The sequence below is a fragment of the Molothrus aeneus genome, chromosome 5, assembly GCF_037042795.1.
Source record: "Molothrus aeneus isolate 106 chromosome 5, BPBGC_Maene_1.0, whole genome shotgun sequence".
Taxonomy (NCBI): domain Eukaryota; kingdom Metazoa; phylum Chordata; class Aves; order Passeriformes; family Icteridae; genus Molothrus; species Molothrus aeneus.
The window spans coordinates 44,507,179-44,522,279 of NC_089650.1; the positions used below are offsets into that span (position 1 = coordinate 44,507,179).

General features: G+C 37.5%; 1 protein-coding gene across 1 annotated transcript in view; it reads left to right on the forward strand.

Moving 5' to 3' along the window:
• Positions 1 to 1,081: 1,081 nt before the first annotated feature.
• Positions 1,082 to 15,101, forward strand: part of LOC136557116 (forkhead box protein D4-like 1) — a 34,159-nt gene continuing 20,139 nt past the window's right edge. The window contains exon 1 of the mRNA XM_066550713.1: positions 1,082 to 1,552. Coding sequence (XP_066406810.1) covers positions 1,082 to 1,552 — 471 coding nt within the window. The remainder of the gene's footprint in view (positions 1,553 to 15,101) is intronic.

Consider the following 15,101-nt stretch of genomic DNA (forward strand, 5'->3'; position numbering starts at 1 on the left):
TTACTTTAGAACATATTTCAACATATTTAATAACATTCCTAGACTAATCTCATGACATCATAGAATCATTGAATCATGGAAAGGTTTGGGGTTCCAACCCCACTGCCATGGGCAGGGACACCTTCCACTAGACCAGAGTGCCCAGAACCAGTCCAACCCGGCCTTGAAAACTTAAGACGAGGGAGTATCCACAACTTCTCAGGGCAACCTTTTCCAAGATGAGATGATTTTCTTTTCCATAATAGTGCAGGCCTCAGGAGGCTGAGGGCTATGTCAAAGTTCAAGTGACAGCTTGTGCTTTGGGGGTGACAAAGCACAGAACTCTCTGACTCTGAGTGGTAATTGCTCCCTCAAGCGGTTTCTTGGGTTGGCAGAACTGGTCACTTGCATACTCAGCATGAAAGTCAGCTGCTATCAGAGAGTTAATAAGAAAAAAAGGGGAACAACTTGTGTTTGGGTTTGTTTTGTTTTTTTTTCTTTTTGCTTTAATTCAATTTCATCAAGAATAGCTACACTGCAGCTATAAAATTTGACAGGTAGTTTCCTTTCACACAGTACTTTCTATTAGCAGGTAAAACAAATGTTTATTGTACTAAATACAACATGTTTGACTAAGTGTAGAGAACACAGGAACCAACATGTTGGTTTCAGTTTGTTTTGGATATCACTGGAAAGTCTGATCCTTTCGCAACTCTATCGAGGCACCATAAATTTCTCATTAATCATTATGTTTCAATGGGGAACACTGAAGGGTGTTTTCTCAGATTATAATGAAGTGAGAGGCTAACGTCATGGTCTGTTTATCTTTGTACTTAACATAGTATAATTATTTTGGGATTTTTTTTCATTCAGCTAGGACTTGCACCTTGACTTTTGTAAACATAGGCAGTTCAGTTTTCGTTGTTAAGGATGTTGACTTAACAGAGTATAAAATAGAAATCTGGGTACATTAGAGCAGCACATTTGAAGTCCAACTTTCTTTTCTCCTGCTGGTTATATTCAGAGGACCAATTATTCAACTGGCCACTTGCAGTAAAATATCAGAACACTTAAAATAAATGCCGGGTTTCAGGCCGCTATAATGAATGAAGACTCTTCTGAAAGCAATGAAGGAAGTCTAGACATCTGTACAGTAGGAGAAGAAGAACGAAAACTGGCTCAAGGGATTCAACCCCAAATTCCCAGCTCTCACATACATGCCAAAAAGGGTCTTCCTGTGACTGTGGATGAAGGAAGATTTCTGGATAAACCACCTCTGTCATACATAGCTTTGATTGCAAAGGCGATACTTTCTTCCCCCACAAATAAACTGAATTTGGCTGCTATCTACAAATATATTGAAGATAATTTTCCTTTTTACAGGAACAAAGGTCGAGGTTGGAGGAACAGTGTAAGGCACAACCTTTCACTAAATGACTGTTTCATCAAGGTGGGAAGATGTGAGGATGGCAAAGGAAACTACTGGAGTATTCACCCATCAAACTTAAAAGACTTTGTCCACGGGGACTTCAGGCAACATCGAAGGTCACGAAAGCGAGGGCACCAAATGGAGGTAGAGCACTGCCTTGCTGGGAATTATTTCACACCATGGGGACACTATCCTTCCTGCCCAGCACCAAATATGCTTTACCAAACACGTTATTTTCTGGATCCGCTGTGGAAACTTCTGTATGCTGACAGACTGCAGTTTGTGCATGAATACCAAAAGTGGAATGTAAACAGTCACTTAATCATGGGGAAGTTTCCACCTCAATTACAGACTGATAAACCCCACAGCATTTCTGGGGACTGGTTTTATGGATCTCCTGCCACTTCAGTTATGCAGCAGAATATTTTCCTAAATATTCAGCCAGGTTTACCTAACTCCCTTTTATTCTTTTCTCAAAAACAACACCAAAATGAAGCATTCAGACACATCTGTAAGTACTAGAAAGTATTTGAAGTGCTTGAATAACTTCACAGGTAGCTTGGGACTCTATCAAGATATAATATATATGTTGTGCAATTTTTAAATTTTGTATATGTTTAAAGACAGCAGAAAAGCTTGATTACTTATATAGGCCACTGATTATCCATGATTATTACCTAAGTGTATTGGCTTTGAAACCACAACAATGAATTTTTATTAATTCTGCTGATCAATGGCCAGGCATAGATTACTTCAGTACAAAAGTAAATCCATTCACAATGATTGCCTAATGAAATTATTTTTAAATTGTTCTGTATTAATCATATTACTGTATACTACTGCTCTATTGGATTCAAATTAATACACATGTATATGTATTTATAACTATATATTCAAATATGTACAACCATATATTTACTGTTACATTATATTGAATAGGAAGGATTAATAATTTTTTACTTTTTCATTTAAGAATGTCTTTGAAATTATACTTGTCACCTCCCATACTGCTGGCAATAATGAATTATTCTTCTACTCATTTAATATGATACATTGGTTAGTACTCAATCAACACTATTAATTCTGATGCATTGTATTGATCAAAAAAATCTCTGTACATTTATGTATCTTTAACTGTTAAATTGTATACTTGTTCTTGTTTGAATAATTGTGCATATTAATAAATATTCCAAGTGAAATAGGACTGTAATATTTTCTAAAATATGTTTTTAAGTTCAAATCTGCTTTTTAAATGCACGGCCACATATTAATTAACATACTTAAATGATTACTTAATGGCAACATGGTTAATCATGAGTTTATCCATTAGCTGGGTATAGTCCATTTAAGAAATTTTCATTTTTCAGATATTTTCACCTATTTCTTAGGCTTATATCTATATTTTTAGTTTACCTAGTAACACTTATGTACATAGGTACAGAGTGTATGATGTTATAAAGTGCTCACTTAAATACATTTTTAAAATGTATGCATCTATCCAGCAACCTCATGGCAGCAGAAACTTATCAAGTTTCACATAGGGAAGTGTAACAAGCATTATTGTGAAGAAAACCCAGCTATGCTAAATTATAATACTAGAAGAACTTCCTTTGACACACTTGCTCACAGAAAATGAAGATGAAGGCACTGGAGGGCCTCAGTCATGAAATACCCTTGCATGTGGACAAAACCTGAGAACTGGACAAAGGTGGGGAAGGTGGGATGGAGGTGGGATGGGGAGACTGACTAGAGGAAACAGAGATAACTGGAGCTGGGACAAAGAGCATAGACATTTTGATCAAGGAGCTGTGAGAAGCCCAAGGAACACAAATTGTGAATGCCAGGCAATTATAACCAGATGACAATGAAAGCTAGGGATAAGATTCAGGAAAGGTTTGATGAGTAGTAGGTGGGAAAAGTCTCTGCCTGCTATAGTTTATGTATTGGATAAAATCTAATATTCATAGTTCTTTAGCCGTCACCAAATTACTTTAAAATTTCATGCAAGAACAAGATGCTCCTGTTTTTTCTCACTGGGCTTACTTGGCAAAAGCTTGTGAAGCACACCTGAGGATACTCCTAGAATGACACACTGTCATTCAACAACATCTTCCCTGCTAAGTAAGAGCTGGAGAATGTTGTTATAGTGTACAACATGACACACTGCTTTAGCTATTGTGACCTATCACTTACTAGGTTTTCCTTTATGCCTGAAGTAACCATTTTAGTTTGCTCAGGAAAAGGAATTGTATTTTACCAGATTAGTGGTGTTGGTGGAAATGTGGCATGCACCAGTCCTTACTTATGCTTCCAGATCTTTGTCCCAGTTTCCTGTGGGAATGCAATAACAGTAAATCATATGAAGGAGACATTCTTCCGCTGAGATGCTCAGATTTTATTTGAAGACCACTTTGAAATAGTCTTCATACCACTAGTGATACACATACCACAGCATGAAAACTCCCATCTTAGATATTTCCACTATGATTATGTAGCTGTCCATATGCTTTCTTGTGTTTTATGTTTTATTCAATGTGTTTTAGCTTTCTGTTTGTTTGTACAGCAACTGCATGCCACATAGGAGGAGGATTCTTTTCAAGTAATAAGCAACTATTTATTTTATCCTCATCAGTCAGTGGGTATCCATTGCTTTCTAACTGTGCATAGTTCAAACCCTGCTCTGAAGACGAAATTACCCAATCACTATTATATTATTATCCTTTGAAGCCATAATATAATTTATTTCCAAAATAACCTGAAAGATGAGGAACATATTGAAGCACAGAACTACAAGCCAGAGGTCAACTGTACACATTCACTTTGGACACAGGTTTGTGACACCACTGTGTAGCACTTTTTGTTCTCAAAGCCCAGCAGCTGAGCTCCCATTGCCCTGGCTTTCCACTCTGAGTGTTCAGAATCCTCCCACGACACAAAGCAACATAGAAACAAGTGACCATCTTGATAAGTTTGATTTTGACAGCAGATGAAAGAGGCAAATCTGTATCTCCAAGGCAAGCTGCAACTGCCATAAAATAGAGAACACTCTTTTTTCCTGTAAACTCCAATAGAATTTCAACTTATTTTACAAAAAATACCGATAATTTTTCCTCATTGCATTATTTTAATTGATGTAGAAAAAAGGTCCACCTTGGACCTTTGAAATATGAAATATGGCAAAACACCAGATTTTTTCATACAACTACAGGCAATATTTTAATGCCTTCAACTGAGGTAAGGGCCAAGTTATGAACACATTATTTAGACAACATGCCATTTTTTCCCTGCCCTAGTGTCTGAAAGCTTTACATTGCAATCTTAATACTTTTTTTTTAAATTTCAGCTGAAGGAGTAGGATTAGTATGTAATTTTGTGATGAAAATGTCAAAGTAATAATTTGAAAACAACTTGAAGTAAAAATTTCAAAGAAATAAGAAAAGAAAATCAAGTTGTGTATTTTACCTGAATCTAAACCCCCAAATACACTTAGCATAGAAAAAGAAATAATTTTCTGATCTTGAAAAATAATCCTCCAATTAGAAAGGACATTGGATTTCTGATACAGGAAATTAACATTTAATGAGAAGACAGAAATGTTCTTGAAAATTAAGCAGATTAATTACATGCTTGTACAGGAATTTATGAGGCAGTACTTATGGTGTAAGAGACTCCCTAAGAAGCAAAACCAACAGTTACAGCTGCTGAATTACAGAAAATCCAACAAGAACACAATATCTAAAGACTGCATGTTGACAAGTTCAGTATTTTCCAGATAAAATGTATTACTGGTGTTGATAACAATGTCAGGAAGACAGAATTTTAGCATTTTGAATATAATCCTCTGTTATACCCATACATAAGATAGAGGTCATCTTTTTACAGCAGATCTACTTTAGGAGTCCACAGAATCAATGCCAGTGTATGACATAAATAGCTGGGATGGAGGTCAAATATGCTCTCACAAATAAAAACTGGCAATTGCTTTCATCTTCTTTTTGCACTAAATAAAATTTTGAACATTTGCTAACACTTTAAATAAACTATGTCTTAATGAGGAGCACTAAGAGAATTGGACCTGAACATGAGAACCTTTAATTTGGGTAACAATACACAGGTAACAGTTTTAAGCCAGATAATAACATTAACTTTGTAGTTGACCTTCACCAGATTATACAAATATTTATTCTAAAACTTAAGTTTTAAGATAGCTCTGATTGATAAGCACAGAATGTTAGTACACAGTCAAATTTCTGATACATTTGCTGCCCAGCAAGACTTCTGACTCTGAGACTTGTCCTCTTTCATATTGAAAATAGCCACTGTCCAGGGGCACAAATGAAACCTTTGTAGAAAGGGAGGCCTACAAGCCCTTTAACCACTCACTTATGCACACTGACTTATGCTCACCCAACAGTTATCCATGTCTTGTGCCCCCTCAATAGGCTATAGAAGCTGACCTTTGGAGGCAGTAGAACAGAAATGCTTCATCCAGTGTGCTGAGGCTCATGTACATGGATACATAAAGAATTTGTCAGGTTTGGCCTGTAGTGACACCATGAGGGAAAAAAAGAAAAAAGGGAAACATTCAAAGCTTCTTTGAGAGATGGTCTAATCGGAAATGAGGTTATGAAAATGAAAGTCACACCAAAATGATTTGGGATCAATAAAGGACATAGATATGGCTGATTTATTTAAGTGTGCCCTCCTGTAGCTAATTCTTTTAATTTCTTGTAAGTGTAATTTTAATTAGGATCTTCCAAGGTTGGTATAATCTGATGTGTGTTAAAAATATGGAAAAAAAAGTAAAAAAAAATATGGAAAGTAAAAAAAAAAAAGTAAAAAAAAAAGTTAAAAAGTGTTCGTTATTTATATTACACATGAAATAGCAATAATCACTTACAAATTTAATTATTTCTGTGTAAGGGGTAGTGTCATGACAAATGGACCATGCAGACATGAGTCAAACTACACAATTTTTGTACCATAGACCAACTTTTGAACCTTTTTGCCAATACTGACTCCTGACCAGGTGCATCCCATCATGTGAGAAATGTCCTCGGAGAGGCTACTGAAATGGTTGAAAGCCACCTCAGAAGCCATGGACCACCTTGCCCCTGTGATATTTTGGCATAGATGATGTGACTAAAAAAAGTTGGAGGTCAGACTCTCCTGAGGCCTTTAAAACTCTTTTAGTCTGTATTTACACAGACTAAAATGTCCTAAATGTTTAATAGGACATTAGATATGATGTCCCTGAATGACTCCTCTGTGTCTTATCTGTTCCCACTACAACTGAGATCTGGTCATCAGCACTAATTATGTCAGCCTTTCATTCTCCTCGTGGTCATTTAGCATTTACTCTTTCTGTGTTCCTTTGTTGTCTTTCATTCCAATCTGAATTTCCCACTGCAAGTTTTCCTGTGGCTCTACTGTGCTACCTTCTTATGTATGGCTCAGCTAACAGTCAGAGAAGAACCCTGGACGCCAGTATTCCCAGTTCATGACAGACAAAATGATGTGTATGTCAATATACTGTAATAAGGCTTTAACTCCTGAAAGAACAATATAGAAAGAAGATATAGCTGCTGATACTGATTCTATCAAAATCCGTGAAAAAAGAACTAATTTCATTGGAAGCAACAGAACATGAAGTAAGTAAAACTGAGGCTTGAAGAGTTTATTTCTCTCATAAGACCATACGGCACTAATTTTCCTGTGTGCCTGATAGATTTCTTAGCTCAACCTATAGTAAATTTAACTCAGTAATAGTTTCTAAAAAAGGTCATGAGACTATTTCTACAGAAAACATATGTCAGCTGAATTTGGTAATCCAGAAGAGTTTACAGTATTAACTAGGAAACGCTACACATGAACTGAACTAAGTATATTTCAGTACAAGAAACATTTTAAGCAGCTCAATAGTAGGCTGTTGAGATTGTTTATCTAATACAGAAATGTTTCCAGACATTTGAAGTATGTGTGTTTGGTGTGCACACAAGCACTTGTGCTTATTTATGAGTGCTCAAAATCTCATTTTTAAATGGTATGACTTTGCAACGACTTGAAAAATCTATATAGCAAGTACAGTGGGTGTAAAAATCACATCAATGACGCTCCAATATTAATAGCTGGTGTGTTGGCTGCCTTCACTGCTCCTCATATTCATGACAGAAAAGCTAGATATGTACAAATGATTATACCATCATCTTAGTAGTACTAACTCAAAGATGAGATTAAAAACTGTAATTCTGTTTAATCCATGTAGCCTGTGACACAATTAAAGAAAAAAGGTAATGAGAATAAAACTTATGAAGCAGAAGTAGAAATAATGTCATAAAGAATACTCCATCAGTTAAAACCTCTAGATGTACATCTGATTGCCGCAGATGAAGAAATCATTGTTTAAAACATCAAGCACCAGGTTCACAGACAATTCTGAAATGCAAAGCAACAAATTAAAGAGCACACAGTAAGAGTCAGAATCAATCAGGACAAAATTTATGTCATGCTTGAAAGCCTTACTAGAATTCATACAGCAATGCTTCAGTTAGTAGATCTTTTGTTAATTGAGATACAACAATACATACCAAAATTTAGTGAGAAATGGCAGATGTGCTACTAGCTGATAATTACTTTGCAAATCTGAATCAAATAATAGCTTTCTAACAATTAGAGTAATCATAGTAATTTTAAGGGTGGAGAGAACAAGGATGATATCAAGTTTGTGATATAAAAAACTGGAATTAATACTTGAATAATCTCCATCATTAATCAAGAAATAAATCCATCTTGCAAGTGGATTTCTTGAGAGCAGTTAATAACTGCCATCACACTTTCCTGAGCCTGCAATCCAAATATAGATAGAAGAATGACTGATATTAGTTGTCTGAAAGTGACAATTCCCTTCTGAATATCACCAGAGCACGTGACCTGTATAATATGAAGTTTTGAAGTTAAATGATCTTATAAGGAAATAATTCAGCAGCTGGCTTGATGACTACTGTGCATCACAAGCACAGAGATATTAGGACTTTGGTAAACCTGTTGTACCTTAAGGTAAGATGAAAAAATAGTGCTATTCTTTGGTGTGTATATATTTAAACAAAAAGTCAAAATTTGTTTTCCAGCAATTTCAAAGCTTTTAACTGTATTCCTATTATATCCAAAAGATTTAAGCCTCAGTTTAAGGAAGATGCACCACCCAACAGGTCATGGGATATTTCCCAGGCATGCTGATCTTCCTGCAGAAGCTGTTCCCTCTGAAAAGGTTTGGAACTCACAGTCAGTGAAAACTAAACTGGGTGTTTTATCTTCCCACAGTCCAGTAGCACAGGACAGCTTCCTGCAAGGAGGGATGTCTGAAAATGCAGTCCCTTCTGCAGCACATCCTTCTCTATTCGTTCTAAATGCATAGTGTGTCAGGGGCCAGATAAGAGATCTTCCTCTACCTCTCAAATGGATTTCATAAAGACACTCACAAATACAGACTCTCACTCCTTCTTCCTCCAACTTTCTTTCTTCTTTTTTCAGAATATAATTAAGTTCAAGACAATCTTTTGTCCTCTAGGCACCTGACTTCTGAATGTTTGAATGTTAGTAGCACTGTAGCTTGTTAAGAATATAAACAACAAAAAAATTAAAAAAAAAGGCAAGAAAAAAACCATCATAACTCTGAGAATACAACCTGAAATTTCATTTGTCAAATTCATAATTTGGTTTATATTTTTCCTTAATAGAGTGATTCTTAATTTATGGAAGTCAGCTATACCTTTTGTGCCAATATAAATGACTGTGAAAGGCAGCAGAAAATAGGCACAATGTGTAACAGTGAATAAATACATTGTTTTACAGACTCAGAATATGCCCAAAAGCTTTTTTAAAATCTACCATCAGTCTGCAATCTGACAAACTCCACAGAGACCAATGACAGTTTGTACATTTGGGCTATCAAACATTTCAAATAATTAGTGTGGGGAATGAATGTGAAAGCATAGTCCTATGTTTCAGTGACCAGAAGACACCTATTCATATAGAACAAGAACAGATGAATTAAACTCTGCTGGGAAAAAAAACAAGGTGCTTGCTAAACCTTTGGAATTAATAAAGTAATCTATTAGCAAACAAAAGCAGAGGCAAGTTTCCAGCATCCAGCATGCCAGTGAATTGTTTCCTAGAATGGCAGTTTGATGTATGCACGTGAAAAGCAGCTAGAACAGCTAATTTTTCTAACTGCACTTCAACAGAACACTGTCACTTGAAAGACCAAGGAAGAAACATGTCCTAACATGGCCAGTGGATGTTACTGTGAATTTATGCTGTGATTTAAACAGTACAAGAAGAAACACAAGTACTACAAGAGACAAATATTGAAAAAAGAAACAAAATTTTAATTCTACTGAAAAGCAGAGTTTTTTTTTTCAAGTACCTTTTTTTTTCCAGAAAACTATTACAGCAACTGCTGTAAAACAAAACTACCCTTTTGTCTGCAGAATGGTGAACTTCTCTGTAGTATCTTAACAAAATAATTAAGACTTTTCCACATTAGTGATTGGCTCATCCAGGCAAAGTACCTATGTAGACTTATTGTGAAATAATGGCTTCTTCCAGAATTTGCTGAAGAGTGCAAGCCAGTATAGACAAAAAAATAGGGCCCTCTGTGCCTATATGAGTGAAGACAACAGCCTCAAATATACTTTTATGAATTTTTATGTTCTGTGGCTTACAAGAGAGACAGACTAAATGCAGGGGTTTCTGTACCTGCTATGTCAAACTGCCTATTTTCTTAACTAAGTGGCAGAAATTTATCCAACATATCTAATATACCTGGCTTTTTTGACAAATATTTCATTTGATAAGTTAAACAAGCCATCTCCATTTTCCTTAAAGTGCCAATACCATATTTTTGAATAAAAGAAGAATTCAAAATGTGTTAGCCCTGGTTCAGTGTGGATCATTTAACAGTTGTTTATTATCCCAGCCTCTTAGAGGTATTTCAGATCAGGTCAGAATCTTTTAATAGCATCAAATAACACTGATTGACTGGAGGAGTCAAAAGGACACATGTTAGGAGGGAAAGAGAAGCAAGAACAGCATGACTATTGAAGGCTGATAACAAAAGAAATGCTCCCAAATTTGTAGAATGGGAGCCAGTGAGGGCCAAGGTTAATGTGACTTTTCTGGGATGCTGAAGTGAAGAGGTGGAGAAGACAAGAGCAGCATGTAAGTACACGGTCCTCACTAAAGTTTTGCTCTATTTTATCTCATCATCTGACTTAGAATCTGTCCTTTTGTGGCATTTTCCTGTGTCATGGCAGGACTCCAGTCCTGCATCCTTTCTCTGGCAGCTACTTGCCCAGAAAGAGGCCCTGAGAAGGGGAAGAGTGCTTCCCATTTCTTCTGTGTCCTCTGAATTGCTATCTTTGAGAATTCTCTTTGGACTTGGATTTGGAAGCTTCCACAAGCTTCTACTGTTTGTTGCTTTTTAATATTTTGCAGTTTGCACACCAGTGTAAGGGGAATTGTGGGAACCAACAGGACTTCTGAAAACCAAGATTTTATACAGATGAAGCCACCACACTGAGTATGTGGAAGGGACAGGGCCACTTGTTCAATGGGGAGAAGACAGACAATGGGGTGGAGAGGGATAGGCTCTGGCATAAAGTCTGTTCGTTCCTGAATCAGAGACATTGCTCACTCTGGCTTATCACAGACTCCACCTGCCTCTCAAAAACCTGGTTCAGTCAGGAGAAAATGTAAAAAAGGAAGAGTGGCAGTGACCTGGCACAAGCAGGAGCTGATACCGCATTCTCACAAAGTTTCATCACTGCTTTGGATCCATCATGTCAATGGTGTGAATGAGTGAACTGTGAGCAGTGCTCAGAACTCAGAAATGTACAGCCTCACAAAATGGTGATCTGCCACTCTAAAGGAAAAGCTATATATTAGATAACGTCACAGCCTTGTCAGACTTGTGACCTTTAATAAAGCATGTACAATCATGCTTTTCAGTCCTCTCAGCAGCAATAGTCAGCTCAAAATGAGATATTTTCAGAGGCAGAAGGTTGGCTGGCAATGGGTCAGAAGGGGGGATGCTGGGTCAATCTTTCTAAGGTTCTGGATGGGTCTAGTGAATTAGTAGCATCCTGCTATCCCAAGTTGTGCCTTATATCAGACTTCATAGAGGCAAATGACACAAGACTGACACAAGAGACTGAGATAGAAGATGAAACCCTTTTGTGCATTGACTGTGTCTGAAACAAGATACTGGGCTATGCTGGCAGTCTGTGTCAACAACAGTCTAACTCAGAGGTTACTCTGTGAGTACCTTACAGAATCACTGAACTATTTGATTTGGAAGGAATCTTCAAGATCATTTAGTTCCAACACTCATGTCAGGGGAGGGTATACCATACACTAGACCAGCTTGCTCAAAGCCTTATCCAACCTCGTCTTGAATGCTTCTAGGAATGGGGAATTCACAACTTCTCTCAGCAGCCTGTTCCAGTGTTTCACCATCCTCATAGTAAAGAATTTCTTCCCAATATCAAATCTAAATCTACCCTATTTCAGCTTAAGAAACACCTTGGCCTGTCACTACATGCCCTTGTAAATAGTTCTTCTCCAGCTCTCTTGCAAGTCTGTGTAAAGCAATTCATACTGCATGGGGGAACTGCACATGCAGTATAAATAACCTCATCCTTTCCCCAGATTTTTCATAGCATCAGTGCTTCCATTCCTTCAAACATTGGTCACTTGCTTAGAACTGTCTGTAAGGGTTGTCGTCATTGCAAATTGTAGTAGTGGGTGTCTTTGGTGACATGGTTATGAAGCTTTGGAAATGACTGCAATTCCCGTTTCACTGGAAGTTCACTGATAGGGTGCCAGGGTGTGATTGTAACCTCCATGAGAGGCACTTTGTCCCATTACCACCCCTGAAACCATGCAGTCACTGGATTTAGCTTTTTTCATGTATCTACCAAAGGAATTTGTTTGCCAAAAAAAAGAATCAGCCTTACACTAAAGGTTAATGCTGTTGTAAGAGAACTGAGGAATAAGGACATTACCAAAAATAAGAGCATCACCAGCAGCTTTAGCAAAAGCCATGTGTCTTCCTGCAAAATGTAGAATGTCCTAAAATTCTTTCCTAATGTTCCTGTTTGTCAGTGAGTTAGGTACATGGTGGTTTAGGGACACGATTTCTTCATACTTATCTCCTATTTTTGTCATTTGCATGCTTAAATCTGTGTGCGATGCACTGTTAATTTACCCCACAGTGTTCCCATGGAACATAATTTTTATGCACATAAACTATCAGTGTAATATCTAGAGATGAAATCCAATGGAAACAGTTTGCTGTGAAATCCAGACTTTGTTCCCTCATTTTTCCACTTCACTGACTGTTGCTTTTTCCAACTACTCCTAGAGATCCCTTGCGCAACCCCTCATTATGCTGCATTATTACTTAATTTGGGAAATAAACTAAAAGTATTTTTTAATACAATCTAATTTCCCATAATTTTTGGGATTATGTTAAGACAGTTATTCAGAAGAGAAAATGTTAATCAATTTTATTTCAAAACCACATTGAAATTCCACATAAATTGGTGCTAGAGTGCAAATGCTTCTCAACTGGGAATGGCGAAGGGAGGGAAGAGAAATATATGCCAGCTTTCAGTTTAATAGAAAGGATGTGAGATCCGTTTTATTTGAATCAAATACTATTTAGCAACTTAAGCATCCGGAGAAGATCTGATAACTTGGGTAAAATGTATTGATTTCTCTATTGATTTTTCTAATATACCTTCTCTGTGAGGGAGTTATAACTGAAAGTAGCAAGTGACCCAGCTAATGCCAGATCTAAGTAGTGTGCAGATGTTCAGATATGCAAGATGGGTCATCACTAATTTCCAGAATGTGACAGGTCTTAGTCTTCCACTTGGAGGCAATACATGGTATTGGTTCTTTCTCTCTTGGCTTGCAATGCTTGAATTTTTTTCCAATATGAAATTTATGCATTTTTCCATTTCTATGAAAAAGTGGCTTTGTTCATAAACTAGATGTATATATGGATTAGATAGTATATGGCCTTTATACTCTATACACTGACTTTAACCTTAGGATCAAGCATATAAAGCCGTTTTCTGCAGTCCCAAAGCTGATTCATTAGTTGAAATAATACAGACGACCACATAAAATACCTGTGGGTTTCTGAACAATTTATTTCCAAGAAGAGCTCTAAAACTCTGCAATGTTTGTCACTCCCTCTGAACAATTTTGTATAAGCAAACGATAGCAGGAATTTCTTGCACTCTTGAAAACACTAGAATTTCTGCCATTGCTTTCAATGGGATCTGAATTTCCTGGGAGCAGAGGAAATTTATCACTGAACTCACAGAAGTGTTATTTTCATAGAATCATAGAACATGCTGAGTTGGAAAGGATATATCAGGATTGAGTCCAACTCCTGCCCCAGTGCAGGCCACCCCAAGAATCACACCAAGTGCCTGAGAGCATTGCTCAAATGCTCAAGCAGTACTTTGTACTGTTAGTTGTAGCATTGCAGTGTGCTTTCTTAAATTCAGAGCATAAATTTAGAGCATAGCCACAAAGTACAACTTAGAAATAGAAAAATTACAATAAAAAATAAAAAAAGAGGAAAAAAAGCCTAAAAAAATCCCAGTAAACGCAACCTTGAATTACACTTAACATTATATGTATTTGCACACAGGAAGTAACACTTGAAATACACTTCCAGCAGCAGGAACTCAGACTTTAAGTTTCAGCTCTAAAGGTCCACAAATAGAGACTGCAATGGAGACTATTCTGGGCCCTCTGGTCCTTTAAGCAGCTGTCCACAGCATTTTCTGCATGTCCTAACTGAAAAGGAGGTTGATACTGCTCCTCATACAGTAATTACCACAAAGGACAGGGGAAAGCTGGGCCAAAAATGTAAATGTCTGCACTATGAGCAGATTTTGCTACTCTTTTTGCAGATGCATCATAAAATAACAGGTCACCCCTTCAGCAAGCATTGTGCTTACTCCTAGTTTCTCTGATAGACTTTATTCACTGTTTACTTCAATAATCAGAATGGAGAGAAACTGCCCAAATTACACCATGTTACGTCCAAGGCTTCTAGATGAAGCACCCAATAAGGTGGCACAGACCTGATTCACATCAAGACTCTTCCAATTCCAGAAGTAAAATTTTACCTTGAGATTTATTCTCTAGATTTGTAACATTTTAGAACCAATTTCTGATCTCTGGCATGATGTTAAAAGAAATGTTGCACCCAATGGCTCTAAAAGATATGTCCTGAGAATACAGAGTTTGGAAAAAGCAAACAAACAAACAAACAAACAAAGAGTAGCAAGAGTAGACAAGCTGAGCTCGGCCTGCTGCACTCCAGGCACCACGGGCTGCCCCCAACCTCCTCCGAGCCCTGCCCTTAGGGGTCAGTGTTAGTCCACACAGAACAGCAACAACTCAAACCCAAACCGAAGCCAAACAAAACCAAATAAGAGTCCTTCTGTTCAGTGCTGCTGAATCCCAGAACGCTCCCCTGCATGCCCCGCACAGGCCCACCCTGGATATCTCCCCGCGCTGCTCTAACAGGGCGCGGAGCAATGAACGCGGGGAAGGGCCCGGGGCGGCTCTCGCCCTCTCTCCCTCCCTGCTCCGCCGCCGGCCACGC